The sequence below is a fragment of the Thecamonas trahens genome (assembly GCF_000142905.1).
Source record: "Thecamonas trahens ATCC 50062 unplaced genomic scaffold supercont1.5, whole genome shotgun sequence".
Classification (NCBI taxonomy): Eukaryota; order Apusomonadida; family Apusomonadidae; genus Thecamonas; species Thecamonas trahens.
In genome coordinates this window covers 541,521-568,846 of record NW_013657675.1, presented here as the reverse complement: position 1 = coordinate 568,846, position 27,326 = coordinate 541,521, and the positions used below count along the sequence as shown (strand labels likewise).

General features: G+C 63.4%; 15 protein-coding genes across 15 annotated transcripts; 7 read left to right on the top strand and 8 right to left on the bottom strand.

Annotated features, from left to right (window-relative positions):
• Window positions 1–27: 27 nt before the first annotated feature.
• Window positions 28–1,107, bottom strand: AMSG_01396 (uncharacterized protein). Its single transcript, XM_013906545.1, has one exon. It carries the CDS (start codon window positions 820–822, stop codon window positions 40–42), a length of 783 nt encoding a protein of 260 aa, XP_013761999.1. The 5' UTR covers window positions 823–1,107; the 3' UTR covers window positions 28–39.
• Window positions 1,108–1,618: 511 nt separating this feature from the next.
• On the top strand, window positions 1,619–3,046 carry AMSG_01395 (uncharacterized protein). Its single transcript, XM_013906544.1, has 2 exons — window positions 1,619–1,731; window positions 1,824–3,046. The coding sequence occupies exons 1-2, from the start codon at window positions 1,678–1,680 to the stop codon at window positions 2,493–2,495; spliced, it is 726 nt and encodes a 241-aa protein (XP_013761998.1). The 5' UTR covers window positions 1,619–1,677; the 3' UTR covers window positions 2,496–3,046.
• A 67-nt stretch (window positions 3,047–3,113) lies between these two features.
• On the bottom strand, window positions 3,114–4,487 carry AMSG_01394 (uncharacterized protein). The gene is made up of 2 exons (XM_013906543.1): window positions 4,317–4,487; window positions 3,114–4,032 (listed from the first exon to the last, which is right to left on the bottom strand). Exons 1-2 carry the CDS (start codon window positions 4,467–4,469, stop codon window positions 3,178–3,180), a joined length of 1,008 nt encoding a protein of 335 aa, XP_013761997.1. The 5' UTR covers window positions 4,470–4,487; the 3' UTR covers window positions 3,114–3,177.
• Window positions 4,488–4,602: 115 nt separating this feature from the next.
• AMSG_01393 (protein arginine N-methyltransferase 6) lies at window positions 4,603–5,865 on the bottom strand (the record flags this gene model as incomplete). Its single annotated transcript, XM_013906542.1, has 1 exon — window positions 4,603–5,865. One exon carries the CDS (start codon window positions 5,863–5,865, stop codon window positions 4,693–4,695), a length of 1,173 nt encoding a protein of 390 aa, XP_013761996.1. The 3' UTR covers window positions 4,603–4,692.
• A 230-nt stretch (window positions 5,866–6,095) lies between these two features.
• AMSG_01392 (UvrD/REP helicase) lies at window positions 6,096–8,908 on the top strand (the record flags this gene model as incomplete). Its single annotated transcript, XM_013906541.1, has 2 exons — window positions 6,096–6,175; window positions 6,284–8,908. 2 exons carry the CDS (start codon window positions 6,096–6,098, stop codon window positions 8,889–8,891), a joined length of 2,688 nt encoding a protein of 895 aa, XP_013761995.1. The 3' UTR covers window positions 8,892–8,908.
• Window positions 8,604–11,554, bottom strand: AMSG_01391 (MAD1L1 protein; the record flags this gene model as incomplete). Its single annotated transcript, XM_013906540.1, has 1 exon — window positions 8,604–11,554. The coding sequence occupies one exon, from the start codon at window positions 11,552–11,554 to the stop codon at window positions 9,035–9,037; it is 2,520 nt and encodes an 839-aa protein (XP_013761994.1). The 3' UTR covers window positions 8,604–9,034.
• A 231-nt stretch (window positions 11,555–11,785) lies between these two features.
• AMSG_01390 (phospholipase D) lies at window positions 11,786–13,291 on the bottom strand. Its single transcript, XM_013906539.1, has 2 exons — window positions 13,035–13,291; window positions 11,786–12,946 (listed from the first exon to the last, which is right to left on the bottom strand). The coding sequence occupies exons 1-2, from the start codon at window positions 13,254–13,256 to the stop codon at window positions 11,840–11,842; spliced, it is 1,329 nt and encodes a 442-aa protein (XP_013761993.1). The 5' UTR covers window positions 13,257–13,291; the 3' UTR covers window positions 11,786–11,839.
• Window positions 13,292–13,551: 260 nt separating this feature from the next.
• AMSG_01389 (uncharacterized protein) lies at window positions 13,552–14,896 on the bottom strand. Its single transcript, XM_013906538.1, has one exon. The coding sequence runs from the start codon at window positions 14,864–14,866 to the stop codon at window positions 13,703–13,705; it is 1,164 nt and encodes a 387-aa protein (XP_013761992.1). The 5' UTR covers window positions 14,867–14,896; the 3' UTR covers window positions 13,552–13,702.
• Window positions 14,897–16,011: 1,115 nt separating this feature from the next.
• AMSG_01388 (uncharacterized protein) lies at window positions 16,012–17,091 on the top strand (the record flags this gene model as incomplete). The annotated part of the gene is made up of 1 exon (XM_013906537.1): window positions 16,012–17,091. One exon carries the CDS (start codon window positions 16,012–16,014, stop codon window positions 17,089–17,091), a length of 1,080 nt encoding a protein of 359 aa, XP_013761991.1.
• A 375-nt stretch (window positions 17,092–17,466) lies between these two features.
• AMSG_01387 (FCP-1 protein) lies at window positions 17,467–19,533 on the top strand (the record flags this gene model as incomplete). Its single annotated transcript, XM_013906536.1, has 1 exon — window positions 17,467–19,533. The coding sequence occupies one exon, from the start codon at window positions 17,467–17,469 to the stop codon at window positions 19,474–19,476; it is 2,010 nt and encodes a 669-aa protein (XP_013761990.1). The 3' UTR covers window positions 19,477–19,533.
• A 105-nt stretch (window positions 19,534–19,638) lies between these two features.
• Window positions 19,639–20,820, bottom strand: AMSG_01386 (Ras-like protein rasG). The gene is made up of 2 exons (XM_013906535.1): window positions 20,635–20,820; window positions 19,639–20,161 (listed from the first exon to the last, which is right to left on the bottom strand). The coding sequence occupies exons 1-2, from the start codon at window positions 20,729–20,731 to the stop codon at window positions 19,695–19,697; spliced, it is 564 nt and encodes a 187-aa protein (XP_013761989.1). The 5' UTR covers window positions 20,732–20,820; the 3' UTR covers window positions 19,639–19,694.
• Window positions 20,821–21,193: 373 nt separating this feature from the next.
• On the top strand, window positions 21,194–22,492 carry AMSG_01385 (alanyl-tRNA synthetase domain-containing protein 1; the record flags this gene model as incomplete). The annotated part of the gene is made up of 1 exon (XM_013906534.1): window positions 21,194–22,492. One exon carries the CDS (start codon window positions 21,194–21,196, stop codon window positions 22,469–22,471), a length of 1,278 nt encoding a protein of 425 aa, XP_013761988.1. The 3' UTR covers window positions 22,472–22,492.
• Window positions 22,478–24,060, bottom strand: AMSG_01384 (uncharacterized protein). The gene is made up of 2 exons (XM_013906533.1): window positions 23,807–24,060; window positions 22,478–23,491 (listed from the first exon to the last, which is right to left on the bottom strand). Exons 1-2 carry the CDS (start codon window positions 23,931–23,933, stop codon window positions 22,497–22,499), a joined length of 1,122 nt encoding a protein of 373 aa, XP_013761987.1. The 5' UTR covers window positions 23,934–24,060; the 3' UTR covers window positions 22,478–22,496.
• Window positions 24,061–24,542: 482 nt separating this feature from the next.
• AMSG_01383 (trafficking protein particle complex subunit 3) lies at window positions 24,543–25,398 on the top strand. The gene is made up of 2 exons (XM_013906532.1): window positions 24,543–24,725; window positions 24,870–25,398. The coding sequence occupies exons 1-2, from the start codon at window positions 24,663–24,665 to the stop codon at window positions 25,371–25,373; spliced, it is 567 nt and encodes a 188-aa protein (XP_013761986.1). The 5' UTR covers window positions 24,543–24,662; the 3' UTR covers window positions 25,374–25,398.
• A 544-nt stretch (window positions 25,399–25,942) lies between these two features.
• Window positions 25,943–27,268, top strand: AMSG_01381 (uncharacterized protein; the record flags this gene model as incomplete). The annotated part of the gene is made up of 1 exon (XM_013906531.1): window positions 25,943–27,268. The coding sequence occupies exon 1, from the start codon at window positions 25,946–25,948 to the stop codon at window positions 27,266–27,268; it is 1,323 nt and encodes a 440-aa protein (XP_013761985.1). The 5' UTR covers window positions 25,943–25,945.
• Window positions 27,269–27,326: the final 58 nt, after the last annotated feature.

Genomic DNA, 27,326 nt, shown 5'->3' with positions numbered 1-27,326 from the left:
CCTAGCCCGCATCTTTGCCGTCTCGGCTTCTGTCTGGCACTACTTTATGCCCTCGAGGCGGAGATCCGCCAGCTTGACCTTTTGCTCGTCCGAGAGCGCCGTGATTGCGTCGACAATGTGAGGCTCGACTTCAAGGGTAATGGCCGCGCCCGTCGACGATGTGAGGCAGACTTCGACGAGCGGGACAATGACAACCGTGAGTGCGTCGTCACTCTCGGGCTTGGCGAGGTACTCGCGAAGGTGGTGCTTGTCGTTGCGGTGGATGGTGACGTCGCTAGAGTAGGTGTGGAGGGAAAAGGCGCTTGACGAGAGCTTGTGCATTCGCTGGACAAGCTCGTAGATGTCGGCGCCAGTCGAGAGCGTGCCCAGCCGCTGGAGGAACGCCATGTCGGTTCCCTCGGCCGTGGAGGTGAAGACCCGGACGGCTCGCTCACCCGCCCGATATCTGGCCCGCTTCCGCGGTGGCTCCTCCGAGTCTGACGACCCGATTGATGATGTTGCCGACGACGCCATCATGGCCTTTCGCCGCCGGACTGCGTCGCGCTGCGCCTTTCGCAGCGCCTTCTTGGCCTTGCGCTGCTTGTGGTCGCTCTTGCGCTTCCGCTTCAGCTGTTGCTGCGCCGCCTTTTCGTCTTCTACACCCGCCCTTGCCTCGTCGCCGCTGTCGTCCATGATCACCACGCTGTTGCTGCCGCCGGCGTCATTGCTGTGCCTGGCCGTCGCATTGGCTGCGCCGTCGCTGGTCTTGGCCGTCGCCGCTCCAGGGTCATCATCACGTTCCCTCATACCACCATCATCATCGTCGTCACACACCACAAACATGGCCTGTTGCAGGACTTCACGCGAGGCAGCCTTTGACAGCGGATGCAGCGGGCGACGGACAGGTGGAGTGAGCTCTGCCAGAGACTCGCCTGTGTCAAAGAGATTAATGATGGACTCTGGCAAGTTCTCTGCCAGTTCCCAGGTAGCGTTCTCTAACCCAGCTTCATCTTGCCACTCGACCAAGTACTCGACACGGACTCTCTTGGCCACAATCCGTCGCAGTGTCGCAACCTCTTCCCCTCCGACTTGCCACTCTCCAGTCTCTTGCCCGCTACTACTTGTTTCCATGACTGTTCCTTCCGCTGCGTGTAGCTATGTATGTGTGTGTGTGTGTGTGTGTATGCGTGTGTGTTTGAGGAGGGTGGTGGTGGTGGTAGTGGTGGTGGTGTCGATGTGGAGAGGTGTTGAGGGCAAGATAGTGTGCGTGCGTGTGCCTGGTGGCCGTCGACTGGTGGCCGTCGACTGGTGGCCGTCGACTGGTGGCCGTCGACTGGTGGCACACCTCCCCCCCCCCCCGCCCCCCCCCCCACTCCCCCCTCCCCCCCCCTCCCCATCACCCAGCCTACAACCACTACAACCATCTCCACACACTCCACCGCCCGTAACTAACGCCCGATATTCCCCCTATCTCCACTCATCCTCCTTCCCCGCACCGCCTCAGCCACCTACCTCCCTCTCCCTAACCCTCCCACCCACCGTCAAGTCGTCTTGATCACCCTCTGTGACCCCTCCCCCCCTCCCCCTCCCCCCCCCCCCCTGCCCCCCCGCCCCAACCCAAACCAACCATTGAACCACTCGTCGCCCACCCACGGCCACTCCTTGCCACCCTCCCTGGCCGACTACGAGTCACCTACCATGGCTGCGTACGGACAGGAGGAGGAGCTGGGATGGAGCAAGCGTCAGAAGCAGGTACGTCTTGCCCTTACCCCCCTCCCCCACTTCCACCCCCTCCCCCCTCCTCCCCTCTCACCCGCACCCTCACCCCGTCAACTCCACCACAGGCCAACTTGCGGCTGCGGCAGCAAGCGCTGAACAGACGTAAGTACACCAAGCGATCAGCAAAGGTGTATGAAGCCATCAAGGCGCTGGAGAGAGCAGAGAAGGAGCTACTGTCGGCGGCTGGAGAGGCGGCAGAGGCCATGGGTGGCCTCATCGAAGGTGCTCATGCCCGCTGCTGCAAGGTCAGGAGCGTGTCAAGATCCAGCCGGCGCCACCGGAGCTTGTTCATGCTGTGGAAGACTTTATTGTGGCAAAAAAGATCGATCGCTCAGAGTACCGCCGCTTCCGCACAGAGTTTGATCTCGAGGCCGCCCGTCTCCGAGCCGGCCGCAAGTCTGCGCTCAAGGGTCGCCCAGAGAGTGCCGTCTCTGGCGCTCCTGCTACACCTGATCCGACCGCTGCACAAGGGCTCCCTGCTGGCGCGACTCCGTCGGAGGAGCTGGACATGGTGGTCCTCACCGATAGCGACATCTCCAGCGTGCGCGCGGCCGCCGAGCCGGCGCGGCCGGTCAAGATCCGCAAGATCATCATGGCGATGGAGGCGCGGCCGCGCGAGACCGAGGCCTTGCTTGTGGACCTCGAGACCGAGCTCCAGTTCCGCATTGTGTCGGACCAGAAGCTGCTCGACGCGCTGGGCCGGAACCCGCGGCTCGAGTTTAAGCCGGTCCAGCTGACCGTCAAATACGTCGCCAAGACCGGGATCAGCACCATTCGCGAGTTGCTGGCCTTTATCAAGGCCTCATACACCCCCATCTGGCGGTCGGACTTTGCCAATGCGTACAAGGAGGTCGAGCGGGACATCGACCGCCTTGTCCGCGTCGGCAGCGTCATCGAGATTCCCGAGGGTCCTGCCAAGAAGGGCACCACCCTGTACTACTTTGGTGAGCGCTACGAGCTCGACAGCGAGTTCCGGGAGATGTATCAGAACATCCGCCTGCCCGACGACGAACTTGCACTCGCTCGCGAGCTAGAGAAGGAGGACGTCGCCGTCATGAACGCCGTTACCTCGGCCAAGCACGCGCTTCCGGCTGCCTCGAACAACTCTAACAAGCGACAGAAGCTCCTTGACACCAACATCCGAGGCCTGGACAAGTCGCAGCTGGTGCCAATGCCGCAGTTCTGATGCTTACCCTTCCGCCCACGGGCCTCGCGCGCTGCCATGCGTGGGCCCTCGAGACGGAGAGCGAACGGACGTAGAGAAGAAAGCCTACACTGACAGCTTGCACTTTTATTGACCACACCAGCAGGTGGAGAGGAAGGCTGGGGGAAGAGCGGAGGTGGAACGGACGTGGCGGGGCAGGGCGATGGCAAGTGGAGAGGCGGGCCGGCAAGCATGCATGCAGAAGCAGTGGACCTTCAGACCATCAGGCCGTCGTCGGATGTGTCGATGAGGTCGACCGACTTTGACGAGTACTCGGTGTCGATGTCGAGGCGGATGTTGCCCTCGGTGGCGACGTGGCCGTTGCGGTGCAGGTCGTACTGCACGTCTTCGGCGACGGCGTTCTCGAGCTGGTCAATAGGCAGGTCGTTGGCGTCATACCCGTACGGGTCCGCCAGTTGCTTGGCAACCGAGTTGATGCCGAAGAGAATGATGGCAAAGAGGCCGGCCACAATCGGCGTTGCCCGGCCCATGGTGGCCACCAGCACAAACGGCAGCGTGTAGACGTAGAGGCCCAGAAAGTAAGTGAGGAGCTGCGCGTACGGCAGCGGCAGCTGGAGTGCACGGATCTTGTTCGAGCCCTGGAACGACTGCCCGAGCGTCTCGATGTGGGTCACAAACTGGAACTCGCGGAATTGCGAGATGAGCCCGGCCTGCGACATGGCGTCGACCGTCGCCTCCATCCACCCCAGGATCTTGAGCGGGCGCCGCGCCACACCCTCCAAAATCTTCTTCTCATCGGCAGTGTACAGCTCGGGCGCCACATACTTCGGGTTGCCAAACAAGTGTGTCTCGTCGCGGAGCTGCAGCCGGGTCAGCGCCATAAACAGCCGCAGATACCGAGACAGCTCCATAGCCAGCAGCGAGCTCTCATAGTCAGAAATCTCCCGCGACACATTACGCACAGCCTTGGACATCTTGCCCAGCCACATCCGCGCCTCACCGTACCGCACCAGCGCCAGCCGCGACCTCAGCACAATCAGAAACGCCAGCGTTGAGCCGACAAGTTTGTGAGCATTGGGTGGGACAACCACGCCCGTGCGCGCCGAGTCCTACAGAAAAGGGGAGAGGGGGTGAGTATGTGAAAGAAGAGAGGGATGGAGAAGGGAGCTTGCTGAGGTGGGAGTGTTGTTGTTGGCGGTGTTGGCGGTGGTGGTAGTGGTGGTAGTGGTGGTGGTGGTAGTGGTGGTGGTGGTGGTGGCTGACTTGGGCAAGCATTAATGAATGGAGAATTAATGCATGGTCGGCGGGATCCCAGTTGAGCAAACCGAGGGCGGGGGTTGGCAGAAGAGGGGGAAGGCGAGGGAGGTGGGGGGGGGGTTGTAAGGAGGCGTACAGAGCCAGACGAGTGCTCGTTGACGATAACAATGATGACGGAGGTGACAAAGGTGAGAAGGACTTGTGGCCAGACGAGAAAGAGGACAGAGCCGGACGAGGGGAGGACATAGCGGAGGAAAATGGTCCAGTTCTTGGGGTCGTAAGCAATCATTGCTCCTCTCCTCTTCCCTCGAAAGCCAAGTGTTGTCGTCTAATAATCGCAGGCACTCTTTGACACGCAGACTCGCTCCGCCTCCTAGCCACATCGTGCGATTGGATACATGCACAAGCAATCATCGACCCTCCCCACATCCTGTCTTGGCATCGCATCCGCATCTGCGTCCGGGCCTGTTAGCGACTGCGAGTAGAAGACCTGTGGTGAGCGGTGCCTGTCGTCACGGCGCCCGCGCCGCCCGGACTTCAACGGCATCGAGGAGAAAGGCGTAGCGCGGGCCAGGCTCGCCATGCTCGTCGAGCTCCAGATGAATGGCGAGGTTGCGCTCCTGGCCCGGCGCAAAGTCTGGGAGGAGCGAGATGCGGCCCGAGACATGCGAGTCGAGGTCGAGCTGGCGGTGGGCCGAAGCCGGCAGATGCAGCAGCGTCTGCGCCCAGTGGGTCGGCGGTGAGAGCGGCGAGGTGGTGAGCACAACGTCGGCGGCCTCAAAGACAGTGTCAAAGTAGAGGCAGATGCCTGCCAGCGGAGTGCCCATAGTCGCGCGGGTGGAAAAGACAAGATCGCTCAGCGTCGCCGCGCCAGCCACCAGCTCGGTGGCGGCCACCGTGCTGAGGTCCAGATCCAGGACCAGTCCCGGCTCGGCGGCGACCAGCTCGGGCTCAAGCTCGTCAACAGTGAGTCTTGCCGCCGTCGCCGCGTCGGGCAGTCCGCCCGAGCCCGAGGCAAAGAATGGGCGCAGCGCCCGCCAGCGCAGCCCGAACCGCTGCTGCGCGTCCCACGCGTCGAGCAGTGCAAGCTCCGGCACCGCTGCGGTGGCGCTCGCCGAATCAAGCTCCTCCACCATTCCAGTGTGCGAGGTGAACGGGACCGCATAAAGCAGCGCCCGCGACGGCAGGACCAGGCCGCCCGGCTTGAGAAAGGCGTCGCGGGCAAAGACCACCGACGGGAGCATCGACTCGTAGATGAGCGCGTAGCCCATCCATTCGGAGACGATGACGTCAACCGAGGCCTCCTCCAGCTCCAGCTCCTCTACTGGCGAGCAGACAACTGTCACGATGTGGCCCAGGCCGTTGTCGGCCACCATGGCCTCGGCCGCCGCCGCCGCCGCCGCCGACCCGTCGACGGCAACCACCTTGGCCGCTCCGGCCTTGGCCGCCATGCACGCCAGCACGCCGGTCCCAGTCCCGACATCCAGCACAACCTTGCCCTCCACCGCGCCCGCGTTCAGTGCGGCAAAGTACGCCTCCAGCCGCACCCGATCCGCCAGCATGTCCGCATGGATGCCCGGCGCTGAGTACGCCGCAAAGTAGCCTCCGGGAGCTCCGTCCGACGCCCACCGCGCTCCTCCGCTCCGCGCCCGCTTCCCGCCACGTTCCTCGCCTGCTCCCTCCATGTCTGCTGCCTACCTTGCCCCAGAGTCGAGTTGCCAGCCACGGCCTCGACCCCAGCCTTGACCTCGTGTCTTGCGTCTCCTCGCGCATGCACTCATCTTGACCCTGGCTAGCCGGGAGCCGGGCGGCCCGATCGGATCTGATCAAGTTCAGCCGCCGCCACCGCCCCCGCGTCACCGCCCCCGGCCCCGGCCCCGCCACCGCACTCGCACTCGGCTTGGGCCCTGCGGGCATGAGCGCGGTCAATCTCAATGACGACCAAGCCGAGGCTGTCACCTACGACATTACCGGGAACTTGCTGGTCTTGGGTACGTACATGGGGAGCTTGGGTGTGCGTGTGTGCGTGTGTACAAGCGTGGGGTGAAAAAGGTCGTAGTTCTCGCTCACCCACTCACACTCACCCAATCTGTACGGCGGTAGCGGGGCCGGGTCGGGCAAGACGCGGACGCTGACCGAGCGGATTGTGCACATGGTGCGGAGTGGAGTCCCCCCGAGACGGATTCTGGCTGTCACTTTTACCACCAAGGCTGCCGACGAGATGAAGGAGCGCATACTCGCTGCGCTCGACGACGACAAGGCGACGGTGGACAAGCTCGATGTGCGGACGTTCCACTCGTTCTGCTTTCGCCTTGTCTCGCGGTTTGCGCGCAATGCACAGGCAATGCGCGGTGCGGGCGGGAACTCGGAGATCACTTCGCTGCGGACTATTTCCCAGCCGCAGATCCTGGACATCCTGCAAGAGTGCCTCGCCGCCATCCGCCGCTCACACGGCGACCACTCGGGCGTCACGCGCGGCGTCGCTGGCGAGATGGCCAAACTCATTGCCGCGTGCAAGGTCCGCGGTCTCGGCCCAGATGCGCCCGAGGTCAAGCAGCATCCGAACTTGCATCTGCCGGCAGCGTACGTGCGCTACGAGGCTGCGCTCGCCGAGCAGGGCGCCATCGACTTTGGCGACATGATCCAGCTCGCCGTCAAGCTGCTTGAGGGCGATGCCGAAGTGGCGCGGACGTTTGCCTCTGCTTATACCTGCATTCTGGTCGACGAGTTCCAGGACACGTCGCTGATGCAGTGGCGGGTGCTCGGTGCCATGGTCAACCACCCGGACTCAGCGGCGTCGATCACCGCCGTTGGCGACCAAAATCAGCAGATCTACTCGTTCCGCGGCGCCGACTCGCGGTGTATCCTCGAGTTTATGCGGCTTTTTGGCTCTGCCGACCGCAAGTGCAAAGTCATCAAGCTTCGCGAGAACTACCGCTCGACACGGACCATTGTGGCGGCTGCCGCGCATCTGCTCAAGGCGGCGTCGCGGGCCGGGCCCAAGCGCAGCCGCGGGCCGGCCGGCCACGACACTTCGTCGCCGGCCCTTTTCTCCCGCAAGTCGCAGGGCCAGCCAATCCACGTCCTCGAGGCAAGCTCGTCCGATGGCGAGGCCGCACTTGTCTTTGAGCAAATCAAGCAGCTGCTCACGTCGGGCGCAAGCCGGCCTGGCGACATCGGCGTCCTCTTCCGCAACTCGAAGAACAACTTTGTCCGCCAGGCCCTCATGGTTCTACTTGACGACGACGGCATCCCCTACGTTGGCGCTGGCGGCAGTGCGCTTGTCCAGCGGCCTGAGATCCGCAACATCGCTGCGTATCTCGCCCTTGCCGTCGACGAGTCTGACGACGACGCCTTTGAGCGGGTGATCAACGTCCCGGCGCGCTCAATCGGCAAGGTCACGCTGAGCGCGCTGCGGCGAGCACGGACCGGGCCCAACGCCTCCCTCATGGCCGCCGCCCGCTCGCTGGCGCGAAGCCCGCTGCTGAAGCGTGCCCAGCGTGGAGCTGTCGGCGCCTTTGTCAAGACCATCGACGCCATCGCAGGCGCCGCCTCGGGCGGCGTCCTCGACCTGCGCTCGGTCGTCGCCACCACTATTGCCGCCTCCAAGTACAAGAGTCACCTCAAGCGTGTCCATGCCAGCCTGCCGGCTCCGACCGAGTCCGAATCGCAGTCCGAGGCCCAAACCACAGCCCGCGCCGCCGCTGCCCGATCATGCGCCAAGGCCCTGGCCGCGCTCGACCAGCTCCTCGACGTGGCCACCAAGTTTCAGGCCCGAGTTACGCTCCCGGACGCCGGGCCGTCGGCCGGCCGTGGTCTGCTCCCGCTTGCTGCCGCCTTTGCGCGGTCGCTCGTTGGCAAGCCGATGGTGCCTGAGCACGCACTCGACCTTGTCGCCCACGATGCTGTCTCGGGTATCACCTTTTCGACCATCCACCGCGCCAAGGGCCTCGAGTGGAAAGTTGTCTTTATCATCGCCGCCGCTGCAGGCGTCATGCCCTTTACCGCCGGCGGCTCGGCTGCCCTCGGCGGCTCAGACTCTGACGCCGAGGAAAAACTCGACGAGGAGCGCCGTCTCTTGCACGTTGCCATGACCCGCGCCAAGTCGCGCCTCTTCATTTCGTTCTCCGGCCGGCCCTCACCATTTCTCGCCGACCTTCCGCCCGACGCGCTAGCGCACGTCAAGGCTGACGATGCCCCGGCCGGGTCGGCTGCGCTTCGTCGTGCCCCCAACTCGCGTGCCGCCATCCCGGCATCAGCCCCTCAGGGCTTTGTCACCGCTCGCCAGGTTCACAAGACTGCGCAAGCCCGCGCTGCAGCATCTTCCTCTACCGCTCCGCCGCGCGGACCCAATCGTCCGCGCCCGCGCCCGCGCCTCCACTCGCGTCCGCGCCCATCCGCCGCCGCTTCTACTGCTAGCTCGCCCTTTGCATCCGCGGCCTCGCTGGTGACCAAGGCCAAGGCCAAGGCCAAGCCGGCGTCGCCGTTCGAGATGGCCTCCCAGAGCAGAGCCGCATCACGGCCGATTGCTCCCGAGCTCATGGCATCGTTTAGCCCACCACCCGCGCCGCCTGTTCAGCCTGCCCCTCCCGTGCCATCCAAGCGCAAGCGGACTGCTCCCGAGGCGACCAAGCCCAGCGCTGCCAGCGCCGAGGTCGTGGTTGTGGATCTGACTGGCGAACCACGGCGGCGCCGTCCAACACGCACATAGTGCGGTCCGCGGCGTCCAAGCTCCGCAGGGCAAAGTCCGGCGCCAAGCGTCACAAGCCGCTGCCGCAGCGGGCACAGCCGGCCATCTCGCGTTTTTCGCGCAGTGAGCAGGTGCGATGCGGGGCACGGCGTACGCTCAGGCGGTCACGGCTGGACCGTGAGCGAGTTAAAGAGCTTGGTCGTGACATGCGAGAGAAAGGCAGGGATCGAGTGGCAGCGCCGGAGGTAGGCATCGACTTCGTCACCAAGCGAGGCGGCAAACGGCGTCTCTAGCAAGTGCATCGTGCCCTCGTCCGACTTGGCAAAGTACAGCACGTCGTCCTTGTGTTCGGCGTACATCGACCGAAGTCGGTACCGGCCCTGGTCCTTCATGTCGATCTGGAAGCCGAGGAGCAGGTACGTCACCTCCTTGAACTCGGCCGACATCTTGGCAAAGACCTCCTTGAGCCGAGTGTTCTTGGTCGCCGCTTGCGCCAGCGCCACCTCGAGCTCGTTGACCCGCTCGCGGAGCTGAGCAATGTGCGGCGCCTGTGGCGCAATCGGCGACGCCGCCCCGCTCTGCTGCTGTACCAGCGCCTCCTTCAGCGCCTTGTTGGCCGCACGGAGCTCGTCGAGCTCGCGCTCCTGCGCCGCCGCCGCCGCCTTGGCCGCTGCTGCTGCCGGATTCGACTTGAAGTGCAGAACCTTGGTTGTCTTGGCGTTGAACGAGCCAGCTCCGACCGCAGCCTCGAGCTTGGCCGCTAGCGTCTCGGCCTTGAGGAGGGCTGCGCCGAGCTTCTCATTTTCGGCCTTGAGCACGAGGTTCTCCTCACGGACTCGTGCGAGCTCACTCTCGCTCGCCGCCACCGTTCCGGACCCAGCTTCGCCGCCTGCGCCCTTGACTGGCGACCGCGACGGTGCAAAGCTGCCTGTGAGGTCCATCGGGACTGGTGCCGGCGCGACCGAGTCAGCCTGCGCCTCGGCGACCTGCGCTCGGCGGAGTGCCGTCCGCTGTGCTTCCGACGCCTGCTTAAGCTCGGCGCTGAGCTCGGCAACCTGTGTCTCGAGCGCCGAGACCATGGCCTTGAGCGCGGGAACCTTGGACTCGTCCTTGCGCGCCGCGTCCTCGGCAGCCTCACCGTCGTCGTCCTCGTACGCCGCGAGCATGTTCTTGTATCCGTCGCGCTCGGCACTCGCCACTCGAGTCGCCCGCTCGGCCCGCTTCAGAGCCGCCTGTGCCTCAGCCAGTGCCGCAGCGTACATCTCGGCTTGCTGGTTGGCGTGAATGAGCTGCTCCGTGAGCGCGTCAGTGTGGGTGTCCTTCAGCTTGAGCTGGGTTGAGCTCGTTGACGACGACGACTTGAGGTGGAGCACCGTGTCCTGCAGCTCGACAAGGTGGGCCACGATGGCTGCGGGCGTCGGGAACGAGCTCAGCAAGTCGCGCTCACGGAGGAGCGTTGCCCAGGCCTCACGCTCTTCATCGTGCCTAGCTACCGCGGCCTTGGCATCTGCGAGCGCCGCACGAAGCGCGTCGGCGGTTCCGGCCGCAGCCTGCAGGCTCTCGACCCGCTCTTCGAGCAGCGCCGTGTTCTGGGCCTTGGCCGCCAGCGCCGTGTTTGTCCGCTCGAGCTCGTGAACCTGGGCCTGCAGGTTCGAAAGGCGAGCAAGCTCAGCCTGCAGGGTGGCGGCGTCAGCGGCGGCGTCGGCGTCGCGCGACGACGCAAGGCGCAGGCGCTCAAGCTCGGCCTCGAGCTCGGCGACCCGTGTAAGCGCTGGCGTCAGCTCGGCCGCACGCGCACTGGCCTCTTGCCGCTCGCGAGTCACCTGCTCAATTTGCATGTTGAGCAGTTCCTTGTCAGCGGCAGCCGCACGCGCAGCGAGCTCGGCATCGTGCTTGGCGGCGTCGGCGGCGTGGGCGGCGGTGGCAAGCTCCGACTCGAGCTGTGCCACCCGCTCAGCAAGACTGGACTCGCGGGCCTGCGCCGCAGCCACCGCATCGGCAGCCTCTGCAGCCTCAGTGGCCGCGCTAGCCTTGGCCTCCTTCAGCGTGTCCATCAGCGCGCGGCGCTGCGACTTCAGATCCTCGATCTCGATCTGCGCCTGCTTGAGTGCGTCGCCATCGCCGGCACGGGCCTCGCTCGCGTCCATGCGGGCTTTTTCAACCCGGGTGGCCATCCGCGCTAGCTGAGCCCGGAGACCAGCCAGCTCCTGCGAGCCAGCCAGCTCGTCCATGCGAGCCATGCGGTCGGCGGCAGCCGAGAGCTCGGCGATTTGCTTCTTGAGCGTACCCACCGTCATCTCATACCGTTGAATAAGCTTCCACGCCTGCGGCAGGGTAGTCGGCAGGGGCAGCGAGTGCCCCTCACGTCCAAGCTTGTCATCATCAGCCTCTGCCCGAGTCGACCGCAGCGCTTGCTCAGCCACGACAAGGCCGGGCAAGTCTGGCGCGGAGAGAAAGCGATCGACATCGTGCTTGACAGCCGCCAGAGTCCGAGCAGCCGTAGTCGAGGAAGAAGACGTAGCAGAAGCAGCAGCAGCAGCAGAAGCAGAGGCACCACCCATGGCCGAGGTTGAGGCAGAGAGTGAAGCCGCCATGCCTGGGGACGGTGCCCCGAGCTTGCGCTTGCGCGACCGGACTGGGCCACGGGCCGACGACGAGAGCGGGCGGAGGGCACGGGTAGACATGGCGGAGAGGGGGGAGGGGAGGGGTATGTGTGGTGGTGGTGGTGGTGGTGGTGGTGGTGGTGGTGGTGGTGGTGGTGGTGGTGTGTGTGTGTGGAGATGCGTGTGTGAGTGTGTGTGTGTGTGTAGAGTGTGGGTGGGTGGCGATGGTGGTGACCGACTCGGGCCACGGCAGGTTGGCTGGCTGGCGGGCAGGCTGGCTGGCGGGCAGGCTGGCGCGGGCGGACGGGAAGATCTGACGCGATGATTTAGGTTATGATGCGTGTTAAAGGTGTACGAGCGGGTGGGTTAGTTGTTAAAGTTCCACGAGGGGTAGTAGTCAAAGCCCGCGTCCCAGTCGGCCCAGAAGACGTCGGTGAAGGTCTTGACGACATCGTGGTTCTCGACGATGGCGGCAAAGCCGCGGTAGGCCTGGACGCCGTCCGACTCGGTGACCGGAGGGAAGACCGAGGCGTCGGGTGCATCGTACGAGTCGAGGTTCCCGGTGGAGACAGCGACCTTGGAGCCATCCATGACAAAGTACTTCTGATGCCAGAACGGGAGGCACTTGGGCTTGGTCAGGCGGATGTCGAGCCCGTTCTCGTTGAGCCACTTGTAACACTCGAGAGCGATCGGGTAGTTGCCGACGAGTGAGGAGGAGAACATGAGCTTGACGTCGACGCCACGGTTGTAGAGATCGTTGACATTGTGGCACCAGTCCCACGAGTTGATGACGTAGATGTAGAGGAGAAACTCGTCAGTCGTCGCGTTCCAGGCAGAGGTGAATGTCTCATAGGTGTAGTCGGGCTGGGTGAGGATGGTTACGTCCATGTGACCGGTGATCGGCTCCGGGTCGGCCGGCACCTCCGGAGCGCACGTCGGCGGCGTGGGGTACTCGGGCATCTTCAAGATCTTGGTGTCGCGGATGATCTCCATGTCCGACGCGTTGTAGGTGTAGAACTGCGGCCACGAAGCACCATACGAGAGATCGTGCTCGAGAACCTTGTTGATAAAGTCGACAACCGGCGCCGCGCCTTCGCCCGAGAACACCAGGCCGGCCTCGCGGTTCTCCGACATGGACGACTTGGAGAGGTTGATCGAGGAGATAGCTGCGACCGAGTTGTCGGCCGTCACCGCCTTGGCATGCATGTACGTCGTTGTCTGGTACTCGATGACGTTGGCGCCAGCGAGCTTGAGGTAGGTCAGCGGGAGGATGAGGCCCGGCTTGAGAGCGTGCTGCCCGGTGCAGTACGATGAGAGCACGTTGACCTTGACCCCACGCGAGATGGCGTTGAGCGTCGCCACCCACAACGGATCATACGTCTCGTACCGCAGCTGCCACGGCGAGCACCCGCTGTTATACGAGTCACCACACGAGATCCAAGACTTCCAGTTGGGCGTCACAATCGTAACCGTCTGCAGCCGAGCATGAAGAGATAGATAAAGAGGGTGAGGAGGAGGGACAGCAGAGGGCGGCAGGGTATGGGACCGGGGCGGAACGTACGTCTGTGGCATCTTCGACGATCTTGGTCAGGGTCGGGGTTGAGCCCGAGGGGGAGAAGAAGGGCGTGATGGACATGTCGGCAGAGACGGGAAGCGGCGAAAAGGTGGCCTTGTACGTGCCCTTCTGCTGGTTGCACGGGTTGCTGTAGCCAGAGACAGCCACCACTGCCAAGCACATCATGACCACCACACAGACTTCCTGGGAGCACATGTTCATAACCATGTTTACCACACACGGTCAAAGAATGGTACTCAAGTGGTATGCCTACCCGTAGTCGGAAGGGTCAGGGTCAGCAGTAGCGGGAGGGAGGGAGGGAGGGAGGGAGGGGGGAGACACGAGCGTTGCTGCTCTTCCCCGCTTGGGGAAGAGGATGGCCCCATTCTGCTGCGGCACGCTCAAGGCATCGCAAAAAATATGGCCGCAACCATAGCGAGGGGGCCACCGCCACTGATACGATACGATACAACGCATGCGCTTGCATACGCACACGTACACACACACACACACACACACACTGCACGCATTTAGATATGCGTTCGTGTTCTTGCGATGTGATTGTTTGGAAGGATATCGAAGGGGGGGGGGGCGCAAGGATGAGCGCGTGCGTCTGTTCATGACGTGAGCGGACACAGCTTCCCCTCCTCACTGCCGCACGTGACAGCCAGTGGCTAAAAGTCGAGGCGAGGGAGTGAGGTGAGATACGAGCGGTTGTCCGGGAGGTAGCGATAGGCGCAGCCTTTGGTCGACGGCGCGCCCATGCAGCACGACCACGCCTGGGTCTCCGCGTCCGAGTCATCATCGCCGTCCCCGGCTGCGTACATGGTGACGTCCTGAAGGACGCCGAGATGAAAGTACTCCCTAGTGCGCGGGACACGGTTGCGGGCGCGGAAGCGCGGGCGGAACGACTTGCGGGCAGCGCGGCGGACCCGCTCCTCGTCGGTCTCCAGCTCGTAGGTCGGACCGTAGAGCTCGCGCAGCCGCTGCCGCTCGTATTGCTTGCGCTGCTGGTCGCGGCGGACCTGGTCGCTGATGGCCTGCGTCCGCTCCATCAGAGTTGGATGCCTACGACTTGAGCGGGCAAGCGCCTTGCGCCGCGCCTCGACTGCACGCCACTCGGCGTGTGCCTGCGCCTTCAGCGCCTTGCGGTCCGGCGACGTCGTCACGTCCCACTCGGGCTTGTCGCCCGACAGCGTCGGCGCTGTCGGGATCTCCGTTCGCGTGTTGACCACCCGTGTGGCGAGCACTTCGTCGCGTGACATGTTGACTGTCGTCGCCAGCCGCACCCGCCTGCTCTGTCTGCCCTCACTCGCGTCCTCGCCTTGCAAGTCATCAACCGAGTTGCGAGCCTGCAGTGCCCGTTCGCTGGCCGACGCCCTACTCTGATCGCGCGCCTGCTTCTCACCGGCCGAGTCTGGCGAGTCCGGCCCTACCGTGGCCAGCGACGGGTCATAGTCACCGAGAAAGATGTCGACATGCGGCGTCGACGGCTGGCTCCCACCCGCCGACACTGGCCCGGCCGAGTTTCCCAGCGACGCCCGCGAGCCACTCTCCACGCCGCGACCACCACCGCTACCATCGATACCCTGCTCTGCCGTCTGCCGCCGCGCAGCCGCCGGCCGGGTGTACAAACGGCGCTCATCAAAGTGGAACTTGTCGTAGGCTAGCGGGAACTGCAGCGGAACCTTGGCCGGCAGCTTCTCGGCTCGAAAGTTGTACGGTTGCTTCAGCGAATTGTACTGCAGAATCTGATGCTTCAGCACCCGCTTCGAGGGTCCTTGCGTCGAGATGTTCCACTTGGGCTTGTGTCGCTCCAGGATATCCTTGTGGATCATGGCCTTGACCTCTCTCTTGGCCGCAAGCGCCTGTTTCTCTCACGCACCACCGGAAGGAGCAACATCGGCAGCCATCAGCCATCGAGCGAGATAACCACACCGCGAGACGCACATCATGATGACCGCCCATGAGTCCATCGCCGCCCTCCCCACCACCTCTTCACCGCTCTCCACCACATCTACCACGTACACTGCTTGGAATATCACCGACACCAAAGGTTGTGGCATACAGGCCATAATTGAGTCTTGCCGAGTACACCGATCCGGGCTTGCCACGACCCTGTAGGCGGGTATGGCCACCGGCTCCGGACGCAGTACCATCACCGCCACCGCCAGTGCCACCGCCAGTGCCACCGCCATGTCGACGACCAGCCGGGTCTTCCACGGAGACCACGACTGCTACCACTGCTGCTACCTCTACCCTTTCCCATGAAGAACCGTATGGGCCACCGTATGGGCCAGCAGCTACGCGGCTGAAGTGGGCTGTGTCGACGTTTGTGGTTGAGGTGGCTCTGGCCGTGGCCGCGGCTGTGACCGTTGCCTCGCCGGCACTCTCCAGCCAACAGCACATCCCACCACACACAACCGATCACACAGCAAACTGCTGCACACACCCGATCGCACTATGTGACGCATGCCAACGTCACAGGTACATGTCAGACGCACACACACATATACACACACACTCGTACACTCATACAAACCGATACCTACCTCTCCATCGTGTCGCATGCTTCAATCTGTTCCGCCATCCTCCCTCACACCCATCACACTTCAAGCTGACCAAGTCGACCATGCTCCGTCCATCATCCAGCTTTCTCTCTCCCCATCCACCCACGCACGCTTTGTACAACCTTTCGTTGCCTCCGATCGCCTCTCCTCCCTCTATTCTCCCCAGTCCAGAACCATTGATCCAAGTGCTGTCGCAGGCTGTGGCACATGGCAGTGGCTCGGACAGCGCCGACGCTGGGCCCACGCCACCCTCGCTCATTCCTTCTTTCACCCAACTCGACTCACCCTCACAACCACAACCACACGTGCACTATATGGCGACCGACGAGGAGAGCTTGTCTGTACGACTGGCGGCTCTGAACGCACCAGAGAGCTCGACGACGGCAGCGCTGGGACACGCCGATGCGGCTGCCATGGCCGACGGGAGCATGCCCTCCATCTACGAGCTGAACATGCTTGCGCTGATGACCGCCGCAGAACTGGCTGATGTGACGCTGTTGGTTGATACGGATCCGTTTGCCGAGCCTGATGCCGATGGCGCTGCCTTGCTGGACGAGTTTCTGGCGGCGAGCAAGTCTGAAGCGGAGCCGGCTACACGCATCGACGGCGGCAATGGTGGTGAGTGTGACCATGCTGGCGGCGACAATGCCATCGACGAGCTAGAGGCGTCGCCAACCGAGACTGCCACTGCTACCACCACGGCCGACGTGGTCGAGATCGATGCACACGCGGCGCTGCTGGCTGCCCACTCTCCTGTCCTGCGCGCTATCATTGTAGACGAGCGCCGTGCCGGGGTCACTACCAAGATTCTTGTGCCGATCTCAGGCCTCGCCGAGGCTGCTGTTCGTGCTGCACTCACCTACATGTACACCGGCCGGGTGACCGAGATGGACGCAGGTTGGGTGGTGGACTTCATCGAGTTTGGGATCCGCTACCAGGTGCCGCTCCTTGTTGAGCTCGGCGAACTGTTTGTGGCCGAAGAGGTGACGGTCGAGACGGCCGCCGTCATGTGGACCGCCGGGCTTCGGTTCGGCAACGCCACCGTGGTCGAGCGGATGGCGCAGTTTGCGCTGGATCCATCTTTCTCGTGCGCCTTTCTGGGCCACCCGTCTTTCGCCAGCCTGCCGTATCAGGTTGTGGCGGCTCTCGCCGCCGACACTGCGCTTGTTGTTGACGAGCTGACCGTCTTCTCTGCGCTCGCCGCCTGGATTGCTGCCAACCTTCCGGGCTACCCCGCCACGCTCGACACCGAAGCCGCGACCCAGGCGGCCGGCCTTCTCGAGGCCGTCCGCTACCCGCTACTCTCGCCCGACGCACTCGCCGATACCGTCGAACCGAGCGGCCTCGTCCCAGCCTGGCTCCTTGCGGAGGCCTATCGCTTCCACGCCACTGGTCGATCGCCGTCGTCGTCCGATAGTGGCAGCACACTGCGGTTCACACCACGGGCCGAACCGCCGCCCGCCTCACCCTTGACAGCCTCTCCACGGATGTAGGGCTGCCGATGCCAATACGAGGCTATTTGTGCCCCTTTGCTCGTTGAGTAGACGACGATCCGGCCTCTGACGGTAAACAAATACTACTTACCGTCTGTCGTCATCCGCAGTGTAGCTCATTGACTCGCCACGACAGCGCGACACCAACTGGCACTTCTTGCCACCCCCCTACAACTACCCGTCCCTCCCTGACCTCGCCCTGGCCACAACGTATCCACGCCCGCCAACCACACCACTCGAATCCTCCTCAACCCTCACCATCCCATCATGAGCGTAGAAGAAGAAGGCATTGTGGTGCCGTCTGCTGGTCGTGTGGTCACCCTGGCAGAGGAGCTTGTGGGGGAGCTTGTGGTACGGGGACAGCCAGTGGCCACTATGGTCCTCGCCTCCAATGGCTCCACCTTTCCTGTCTATGCGCATGCTTCTGGCAAGTTGCTCTCCTTCGACGTCACGGCTCCGTCATCCGTGTTGTCAAAGGGCTCTGCTGTGGCTACTCTCGCTGTCTGTGCGCACGCTATTCAGTTTCATGGCCTCTGTGCTGTCTGCGGCGTCGACATGAGCTCGCTCGCTGCTCTCTCTGCCCGCTATCACATGCCTGATGACGTCATGGTCGACGACGACGACGACGGAGCCGACCCACCGTCAAGCATGATGTCGGTCACTCATGATGCCAAGGATCTGGTGGTCTCGCAGGGTGTGGCCAAGGCCATGGCTGTCCGGCAGGAGGCTCGGCTCATCGCCGCTCGCAAAATGGTTCTTGTTCTCGACCTCGACCTCACCCTTGTCCACGCTACCACTGATGATCGCGCTGCTGCCATTGCGGGTACTGTGGTGCTGGACTTTGAGGCCATGTCTGCGCCTGAGTGCGACAAGGGAGCGCTGGCTGACCTGCCGCCCATCGACGCGCCCAACGTTGTGCTGCGGTTCCAGATGGGCGGCGCGGCCAACTACTTTGTCAAGCTTCGGCCGGGCCTCCTCAAGTTTCTCCGCGACATGAACGAGCTCTTTGAGCTTCACATCTTCACTGCCGGCAACAGGCCGTACGCCGAGCGCATCGCCAACATTCTGGACCCGGACCAGACGCTCTTTTCGTCGCGCATCGTTTCGCGCGACGACCTTGACGATTCGTTCAAGGAGGACAACCAGATCTTCAAGTCGCTCTCGCGCCTGTTTCCGTTTGGCGACTCGCTGGTTCTTATTCTGGACGACTCACCGGCGGTTTGGGCCGCCAATGCTGCCAACCTGCTCCAGGTTGCGCCGTACCGGTACTTTGTGTACATGGCTGGCGTCAACAACTTTGCCAACACCACGGTGCTTGCCAACGAGTCGGGCGCTGGGCCATCAGCACCGACGGCGGCCGAGGCCAAGGCCTCGCGCGACGCCAAGGCCGCCCAAGCAGCCGCGGCCTCGGTCGCCGTCCTCGCCCCGCTCGGCATCGAGATGGCCACGCCGCCCAAGGGCGAGCTGGAGCGCTTTGTCTTCCGCCCGCTGCCGGGCATCCCCGCGCAGCAAGCCCCGTCGGTCCGCAAGCTCCGCCATGACCTCCGTCAGCTTGAGAACATACAGAAGGTTCTCTCCGAGGCCCACCGCAGGTTCTTCATCGAACACGCCCGCGCAGAGGCTGGCGCTGACGACGCCACCCCTGACGCCAAAATCATCCTTCCCAATCTCAAGCTCGCAGTCCTTGACGGCGTTCGTATCTGCTTCTCCGGCGTCATTCCGGCGCACGAAAAGTACGACGAGCATCCGATGGTTGCCCTCGCGGCCGAGTTTGGCGCCCGCATCCATCTCGACGTCACCAACGATGTCACTCACGTTGTTGCTGCCCGGCCCACCTCCAAGGTCCTCAAGGCCCAGTCAATGGTTGGCAAATACATCGTCCATCTCGACTGGCTCCGCTCCTCAGTCAAGTACTATTGCCGCCAGAACGAGTCGCACTACCCTCTTGGCACCATCCCCACCCTCGTTACCGAGGCTAACCGCCGCGAGCCGCCGCCGGACTCGGAGTCGGACACGCCTGGCTTGACGGCAGAGGATCTGCAGGCCCTGCAGCAAGACCTCGATGACCTCAGCGACGACGACGACGAGAGCACAACCACCGATGACGACAACAACAACGGCGATGAGGACGGTGCCTCGTCGGACGCCAGCTCCGAGCCGGCAAGTCTCAAGCGCAAGCGTGACGATTCGGCCTCGGCCGGCCACTCGGCGCCCAAGCGGTCCAAATCGCTGGCTACAGGATCTGCCGCGGCTTCCGAGGCGAGGCCGGCGACAGAAGTCGGCGACGATGCCGGGCCGGCGACAGAAGGCGGCGACGATGCCGGGCCGACGACAGGAGAAGGCAACGAGGCTGGCTTTGACTTTCTCGACGATCTCTTTCAGTAGCAAGTTGTCAACAACGTAAACGCCAACCCATCGCGCCCATCGCCCGTCGCGCTCAATGTCCTCTACGGTCTCCAATCACTAATCTTCGGCATGCATCCCCGCGCTCACCAATCCTGATACTCACCGACACATCAAACTAGCCCCCTTCCCTCCCCCCTCCCCTCTTATCGAGGAAGACTTTGATGCGTTCAACAAGTGCGACAGGGGTCACAGGCAATCTACAGGATGAGGCACTTCTTCTTCTTGCCCGCGGGCTTACCGCCGGCCGAGTCGTCCTTCTTCATGCGACGGATCTCGCGGACGAGCTGGAAGAACGCCTCTTCGACGTTGACGCGGGTCTTGGCCGAGGTCTCGAGGAACGGGACGGTGAACGACTTGGCAAGCTCCTCGCCCTCGGCGGCAGAGACCTGGCGCTCCGACTCGAGATCGCACTTGTTGCCGCAGATCATGATCGGGACAGCGTCGGCGTCCTTGACACGGAGGATCTGCTCGCGGAACGCGGTGATCTCCTCAAACGACGAGCGCGAGGTGATGGCGTAGACGCAGAGGAAGCCCTCGCCGGTCCGCATGTACTGGTCGCGCATCGCCGAGTACTCCTCCTGTCCGGCAGTATCGAGAATGTCCAGCAGGCACGTCTCCTGGTCGATGATGACCTGCTTGCGGTACGAGTCCTCGATGGTGGGGTCTGTACACCAGCCTCTCAGTAAGTGCAGTCCAGGTAGAGGGTACCTTTGGCTGTATCTCTATCTATCTCCCTCCCCCCTCCCTCCCCCCCTCCTCCCCTCCTCCCCTCTCCCCCCCCTCCCCGCTCTCCCGACCAGGTCAAAAAAACAGCATTGGTGATGAATGAACAACAATGGGGGCGGCATTGGCCCCCCCCCCGCACGGAGCAGGGCAGGGACAGTCGTTGCCGTCAGAGGCTGCTGTCACCGGGAACAGAAGCATAGCAAGAGTAACTGCCACCAAGAGGGAAAAGGGGTGTATCTAGTAGGGGAGGGGGGTGGAGGTGGGGAAGAGCAGGGGGAAATAAGAGCTTCCCTCGGCATGGTGGGCTTGGGCGGAGGGAGGGGGGAGGGAGGGAGGGAGGGGGGCGGTGCGATCAGAACGACCAACAGGCCAGGCTGGCAAAGGGAGGGGAAGGGGATGTGTGGTACATACCGTACTCATCCACAAAGTGGTTCTGGATGAGCTGGATGGTAAGTGCGGACTTGCCGACACCACCACCGCCAACAACAACAAGCTTGTACTCGGTCATGTTGTAGAGAGAGAGAGAGAGAAGAATGCGAACCGAGGCGTTCAAGGGGCACTTGCACTAGTCGGTCGGTGGGGGGGGGGGAGGGGGAGAGGGGGGGTGGGGGGCAAACTGGCTCCTTTGCTTTGCCAATTGGTTGTATTTTGCTGTTCTCATTGCTTTGTTTTCAATGCTCCGACACTGCCCCCCGTTTGGGCGATTCGCTCTGTCTCTCCACCCCAACCAGGCGAACCCCCTCCGCCCCCCTCCCCCCAAACCAAGCCCAGCTTCTTTGGCCGATTGCCGACCTGCCCTCATTTGGTGTCACTTAGCTCGTGTTTGTTACCACCAACAGCACACTTTCCCAGACAGCGAGGCTCTTTGATCATCTACCTCACCATGGCTACGGATTGCGCAGCGGCGAGTGGACCTGGACTCGGCAGTTTGCCTGTGACTGATCGGCTGTATCTTGTGGATCCCTACCTGATGACGACGGCGGCGACGGTGCTTGCGGCGGCCGACGGCGGCGACGGCGAGTGGGACGTGGTGCTCGACAAGACGGTGGTGTTTCCCGAGGGCGGTGGCCAGCCAGCTGACACGGGCCGGCTGTGTCTTGCGGAGACGGTGCTGGATGTGGTGGGCGCGACAACGGCCAAGACCGGGCCAGACGCTGGAGTGGTGCACCACAGAGTGGCGGCATGTGACCGGCTGGCGGTGGAGAGCCTGGTCGGCGAGTCGGTGGTGGTCAAGGTCGCCGAGGCGCGGCGGATCGACCACATGCAGCAACACTCGGCGCAACACTTGGTCTCGGCAGTTGCCGCCGAAGTCTTTGGGGCGGCAACTGTGTCGTGGGAGCTCGGCTCCGAGGCCACGGCGATCGACGTCGAGCTGACCGCAGCCGAGGATGACGTCGATGTCGCAGCGCTCGAGGCCAGGATCAACGCACTCATCCGAGCGCGGACGCCGGTCACCTCGCATGTAGTTGATCGTGCGGCCATGGACGCACTGGTTGTTGCCGGCGAGGCTGACGGAACCAAGTTCCGCTCGCGCGGCCTGCCGGACTCGGTCACCGAGGGCATCCGGCTGGTGGCCATTGCCGGCGTTGATCTCAACACCTGCTGCGGGACGCATGTGACGAACCTCTCTGAGCTGCAGGCCATCAAGCTTCTTCCGCCGTCGCGGTCAAAGAAGCATCCGACCAAGATGCAGCTGAGCTACGTCGCTGGCCAGCGGGTCCTTGACCGGGTCGCCTCAGCGGTGGTCCTCTCGTCGCAGCTCAACAAGGCGCTCGGCTCGGCGGCGTGGCTCGAGTGCATTGCATCGTACAAGTCGGCGGCCAAGGAAATGGCACGGACACAAAAGGCGTTGGTGGCGCAGCTGGCCTCCTCGCAAGCCGATGTAGCTCGTGACGCCGCCTGCGCTGCTGGTTCGCCTCTTGCTCACATTCACCAGCCGGCCGGCGACGCTGCGTTCGCAAAGTCGGCCGCTGCCCGCATCCACGAGACACACCCGGGCCTGGTCGTATTTGTCACCTGCGGCTCAGAGAGCGGGGCCGGCATCTTTACGCTTGTTGCCGCTGCCGAGCCGGGCAAGTCACTCGTTGACGCGGTCGGGAAGCAGGCCGCGAGCCTGATGGACGGCCGCGGCGGCGGCAAGGGCGGCAAGTTCCAGGGCAAGGTGGCCAACCTCGGGGCGCGGGGCGAGGTCGTGGCGCTCATCGAGGCGCGCAGCGGAGAAGGCCAAAGCCAAGACCAGGGCCAGTAAACGAGCTTCGGTGGTACCGCAGTGTTTACTCGCCCTCCAGCACCTCGACATAGTTGGACGGCACCAGACCCTCGACGCCGTCCTGGATGCCGATCCACCAGCCGTCCTCGTCCTTGCCAGTGACGTCGATGATGTCGCCGGCGCGGAACGAGAGATCGCCTTCCTCGCCCTCGTAGTCGTAGAGGGCGCGGACGCGGAGCTGGACAGGAATGATGCCATCGTCGTCGTCGTCATCCCCAGCGGCGTCGCCATCCGACTCGACGACCGGGCCGTCCGAGGCGGCAATGCCAGTCGACGGCGGGCGCTGCGGCTCGGTCATGGCGCCGTCGCCCGACTCGACGCCCGACGCGTTGGTATCCGACTCGGCGGCCAGCTGGTGCGAGACCGGTTGGGCCAGGTGGGTCGGCGGCTCCTCCGACTCGGCCGACCGCGGCGACGAGGCCGACGAGGCCGCAGCAGCAGCCGGCGAAATGGTGAGCGAGGTGAGCTGCGGCACGTTGGCGGCCGTGTTTCCGCGCTCGGCCGCGTACCGCGCGTCTAGGCGGCCGGCAGCGTCGATCTGCTCGGCAATGGCCCGAGAGCCGCGCTCATGCATGATGAGCAGCGCCTTGGAGAGATCGGTGTAGCCCTCGGCAAAGCGCTCCTTCTTAAAGGCAGTGATCTCGTCCGACCGCGTGTCGCGCTCGCGGAGCGCCTGCTCCAGCTGCGCCTCCATCTCATCCACGTCGCCCTCGAGCTGTGCCCGCTTGGTCTCAAAGTCCGGCTTGCCCTTGGCCTTCTCCAGTGCCTTGCGCTTCTTCTCCAGCCGCGACTCGGCCGCCACTACGCTCTTGTTGAGCGGGTCGAGTGACTTGACCTCGTTGAGAATCGACTCCCACATAATCACAAACTGGTCGTACTTGTCGGCAAACGCGGCCTGAATGGCAAACCACTCGTCCTGCACATCGTTGATCTTGCGGAAAAAGACCTGCAGATCCGAGTCCTCCTCCTCCGATCCCCACGTCGAGATGGCGGTTTGTGCTGCCCATCATCATTCCATTCATCAGTGAGTACTTTCCACCAACTATCATCACTCAGAAAGTGCCTGCCATGCCCAAACCCATCATCTCTTGTCGCTGCCCCGTGCGGGTATTTTTTTTCACCGCTACGTCCAGCATTTTGCCAGCGGTTGTCCCCTCGGCGAACGGTCAATAACCGGACAACAGCATTGAAAGGGTAAAGGGAGCAGGAGAAGGAGGGCGGGAGGAGGACAGGAGAGGGAGGGAGAGGGGGGGAGAGGGGGGAGAGGGGGGGGGGGGGGGGGAGGGAGGGATGGGAGGCATTGGTGGCACATACCTAGTTTCTGCTTCTCAACTAGTTTGTTGAGAGTCTTGACCACGGCCTTGCCCATGGTGATGGCATTCTGTAGCTCCGAGTGGGACCGGGCCTGGTTGAGCTTCTGCTTCAACTTGAGTTTGTACATGGAGTGGAGGCCAGGGAAGATGGAGAGACTGACGTGAATGTGGTGTGTGGGGAGAGGCTAAACTATGCTTGCTCTTCTACTTTCCGCTGCTTTGCCCCTTTGGCTACTCGCCGCACAAGTTGGCGCTAGCGTGAGGTGGTCGCAAGGGCGAAACGCGTGACAGAGCAAACGCCCTCCCCTCCCTCCCCACCCACATCCACCCGCTTCCCTACTCCGAGTCCCTGATCCCCCTCACCTTCGCATCGCACGATGCCACCACCCATCAGTAGAGTAGGTGCCGATGGTGCCATTGAGGCCTTGCACCACAAGATGGCATACCTGGCATCAGCGAGTGCTTGCCATTGCTCGGGCCATCCGGCCCGCTATCTATGTGGCTTGGCCTGATACGGCTGGAGAGGAGCCAACCCGTAAGGGCTTCAACCCGCCATGCTATCGATCTCGCCGACCATCATCTCAGGCTTGGCCCTAGGGCGTACTGTAGTTGAGATCAAAGGTAGCAGTGCTAGATCCCGTCGTGATGAGACACAAAGAGGTCGAGCTGGTGAACCGTCAGGAACGGCGGCAGGCGTAGCAAGCTGCACAGTCTTCGTAGACCACTCCACTCGAGCTCCGAGGACGTACCTGAGTACCTCTTACCGAGTTCTTCCCTGCTACTTTCTCTCCCCCGTGTCTGGAGAGCTAGCCCAAGCACAAGTGCAAAAGGAGTGAGTCTCCGTCTCTCGCCCGAGCATGTCGTCCAAGGCCTCGCTGCAGAGGACTGGTGACTCGGCATTCAAGCGCATGGATCATGTGGTACGGCAAAGGGAGAGGGGGAGAGGGGAGAGAGGGGAAGAAATGTGGTCACTCATGGTTGGCGCGCTGGATCTGGTCCTGGGGCTGTGATGATCGTTCGTGGCCGGGGACTGTCGGTGGTGGCGGCTGGCGATGGTCACACAGTCGTCCGAGCTGTTTACCCTCACCTACGGATCGTTGGTCCTGCAGCTGATCGAAGACTTTGAAGACTATGCCGAGGTCAACAACCAGCTGGAGCGGATGGGGAACAACATCGGCCAGCGGCTGATCGAGGAGTTCCTGGCCAAGTCACGGGTGAGCAAGTGCGGCGACTTTGCAGAGACCTGCGAGGTCATTGCCCTCGTCGGCTTCCGCATGTTCCTCGGAGTGACAGGCACCGTGAGCCAGTCGGCTAAGGAGCCACACGTCTGCCACATCACCCTCGCCTCCAACCCGCTGCTCGACTTTGTCGAGCTTCCCGATGAGGCCAAGGGCGTCCTGCAATACTCGAACATCCTCGTCGGCGTCCTCAAGGGCGCGCTGGAGATGGTCCAGATGCGGGTCGACGTCGAGGTCGTCCACGACCCGCTCGTCGGGGATGAGGCCACAGAGCTCAAGCTCACCCTGCTGGAGATCATCAACGACGAGCCACCTCCGGACGACGAGTAGTGTAAACGCCGCTGCACTCGCTACAGCCAGAGCACGTCCGGCCGCCGCCGCCGAGGCCCAGCCCATGCCTGCGGCGGCTTGACCGTGGCCACCTCCATGCCCATCGTCCACTTGAAGGCCTTGCGCTGCGCCGCAGGCGTGAGCTCGGCCGCCCGCGCCGCCCGCAGCCGCGACTCGATGGTACGCTCTATCGCATTCTTCCGCGGCAACGTTGGCGTAACCGGCGAGGCAAGCGTCGGTCGTCTTCCTGCAGCACCAGGTGTTAGCGGAGAAGCTCGATGGAGCCGCGGCCTGGACGCAGTGCAACAAGCGCCCGTTCCGCAGCCGAGGCTCCTGCCCAGCACCGGCGAGAGAGCCTCCAACACCGACCTCCGCTTCCCTGCGGCATACGCGTTCTTGATTGGCGTCAGCGCATCCGCCATGTTAGCCAGGGAAAGAGTTGCGATGCAACGGTGGATGAGCGTAGCGTCGTGTGGTGCGACTGGTTGCCTGGCAGGTGGCCAACGGCCGGCCGGTCGACTCGCCGACGAGCCCGCGGCCTCGAAAGTTGACCAATCCATCCATCTTTCTCCATGTCGTCGTCGTCGTCTTCGTCGGCATCGCTGCCGGTCAAGGGAAGCAAGGCCAAGAGCAAGAAGAGCAAGGGAGGTGTGAAGAAGATGCAGCAGGAGGCGGAGTCCATGAGTGAGAGCGACAGTGTGGCTCAGAGTTGCGGGTCGGACGCTGGGGCCGACGACTCGGGCTCGGGTGAGATGGAACCGGCAGGCGCCGACGACTTTGCCATCAGCCTGGAGGAGCTGATGCCGTCGCAGGTCTTTGAGCTGGCACGGCTTCTGGGCTCGGACAAGGTGATGAAGGAGAACAAGGGAGTGGACGAGATCGAGGCCATGGCCGTCGCGCTCCGGCTCCCGTGCCAGGACCTGATCGACCACCTGGGCTCGCGCGAGATCGCCTCGGAGCTCCTCGCGCTCTCCGCTGTCGATCTGGCCGAGCTGGAGGAGCGAATGGCGATTGTGGACGAGCCCGAGCTTCCGCCGCCGAACCCGTTTGCCGAGTTCCACCGCGCTATGGCCAAGTCAGAGCGCAAGCGCAAGCGGCGCGAGAAGGGCCTCGACTCGGACGAGGGAACCAACTCGGACGAGCTGTCGGACGAGTCGCGCGAGCGCCGCGCCCGTAAGCGCGCCCGCCGCGAGCGCCAGAAGCAACGCCGCAATGCCAAGAAGGCCGCCCTCCTCGCTACTGAGGACGGCAAGGCTGTCCTTGCCGAGAAGAACCGCCGCCGCAAAGAGGCCCGCAAGGCGAGCCAGCTGCGGAAGAAGATCGCAAAGCTGGAGGCCTCCATCGCTGCGGGCAAGATCAACAGGTGGAAGGCCAGCCTCACGCTGGACGAGGCCAAGGAGTATGAGGAGACCAAGGCCGTGCTGCCGTGCCGCCTCCCCAACGCCCAGCGTCTCCGCCTTGATAAGTACACTGCCTTTGAGTGCCACAGGTGCAACGCCCTCAACGGCTCGCTCATTGTCTTCTTCTTGGACGGCCAGCCCATCTGCAACCCGTGCTACACTCCGCTTGTCCCGCCCAAGACTGCCGAAGACATCGCAGCCGCCAAGATTGCAGCCGCCAAGAAGAAGAAGGCCAAGCAACTGGCCAAGCACCGCGCCCGCCATGCCGCAAAGGCCGCCGCTGCCGCTGCGTCGGCTGATGCCGGCTCCTCAGCCGCACCCGCAAACGAGACTAACGAGTCTGGGAAGGGCAAGGCCGAAGACAAGGCCAAGGCCAAGGACAAGGCCAAGGACAAGGCCAAGGACAAGGCCAAGGACAAGGCCAAGGACAAGTCCAAGTCCAAGTCCAAGTCCAAGTCCAAGTCCAAGAAGAAGTCCAAGTCCAAGGACCAATAACACCCCCCCCCCCCACCCCACTCCAACTCATGCCTTCCACATCGTGACTGGCCTTGCG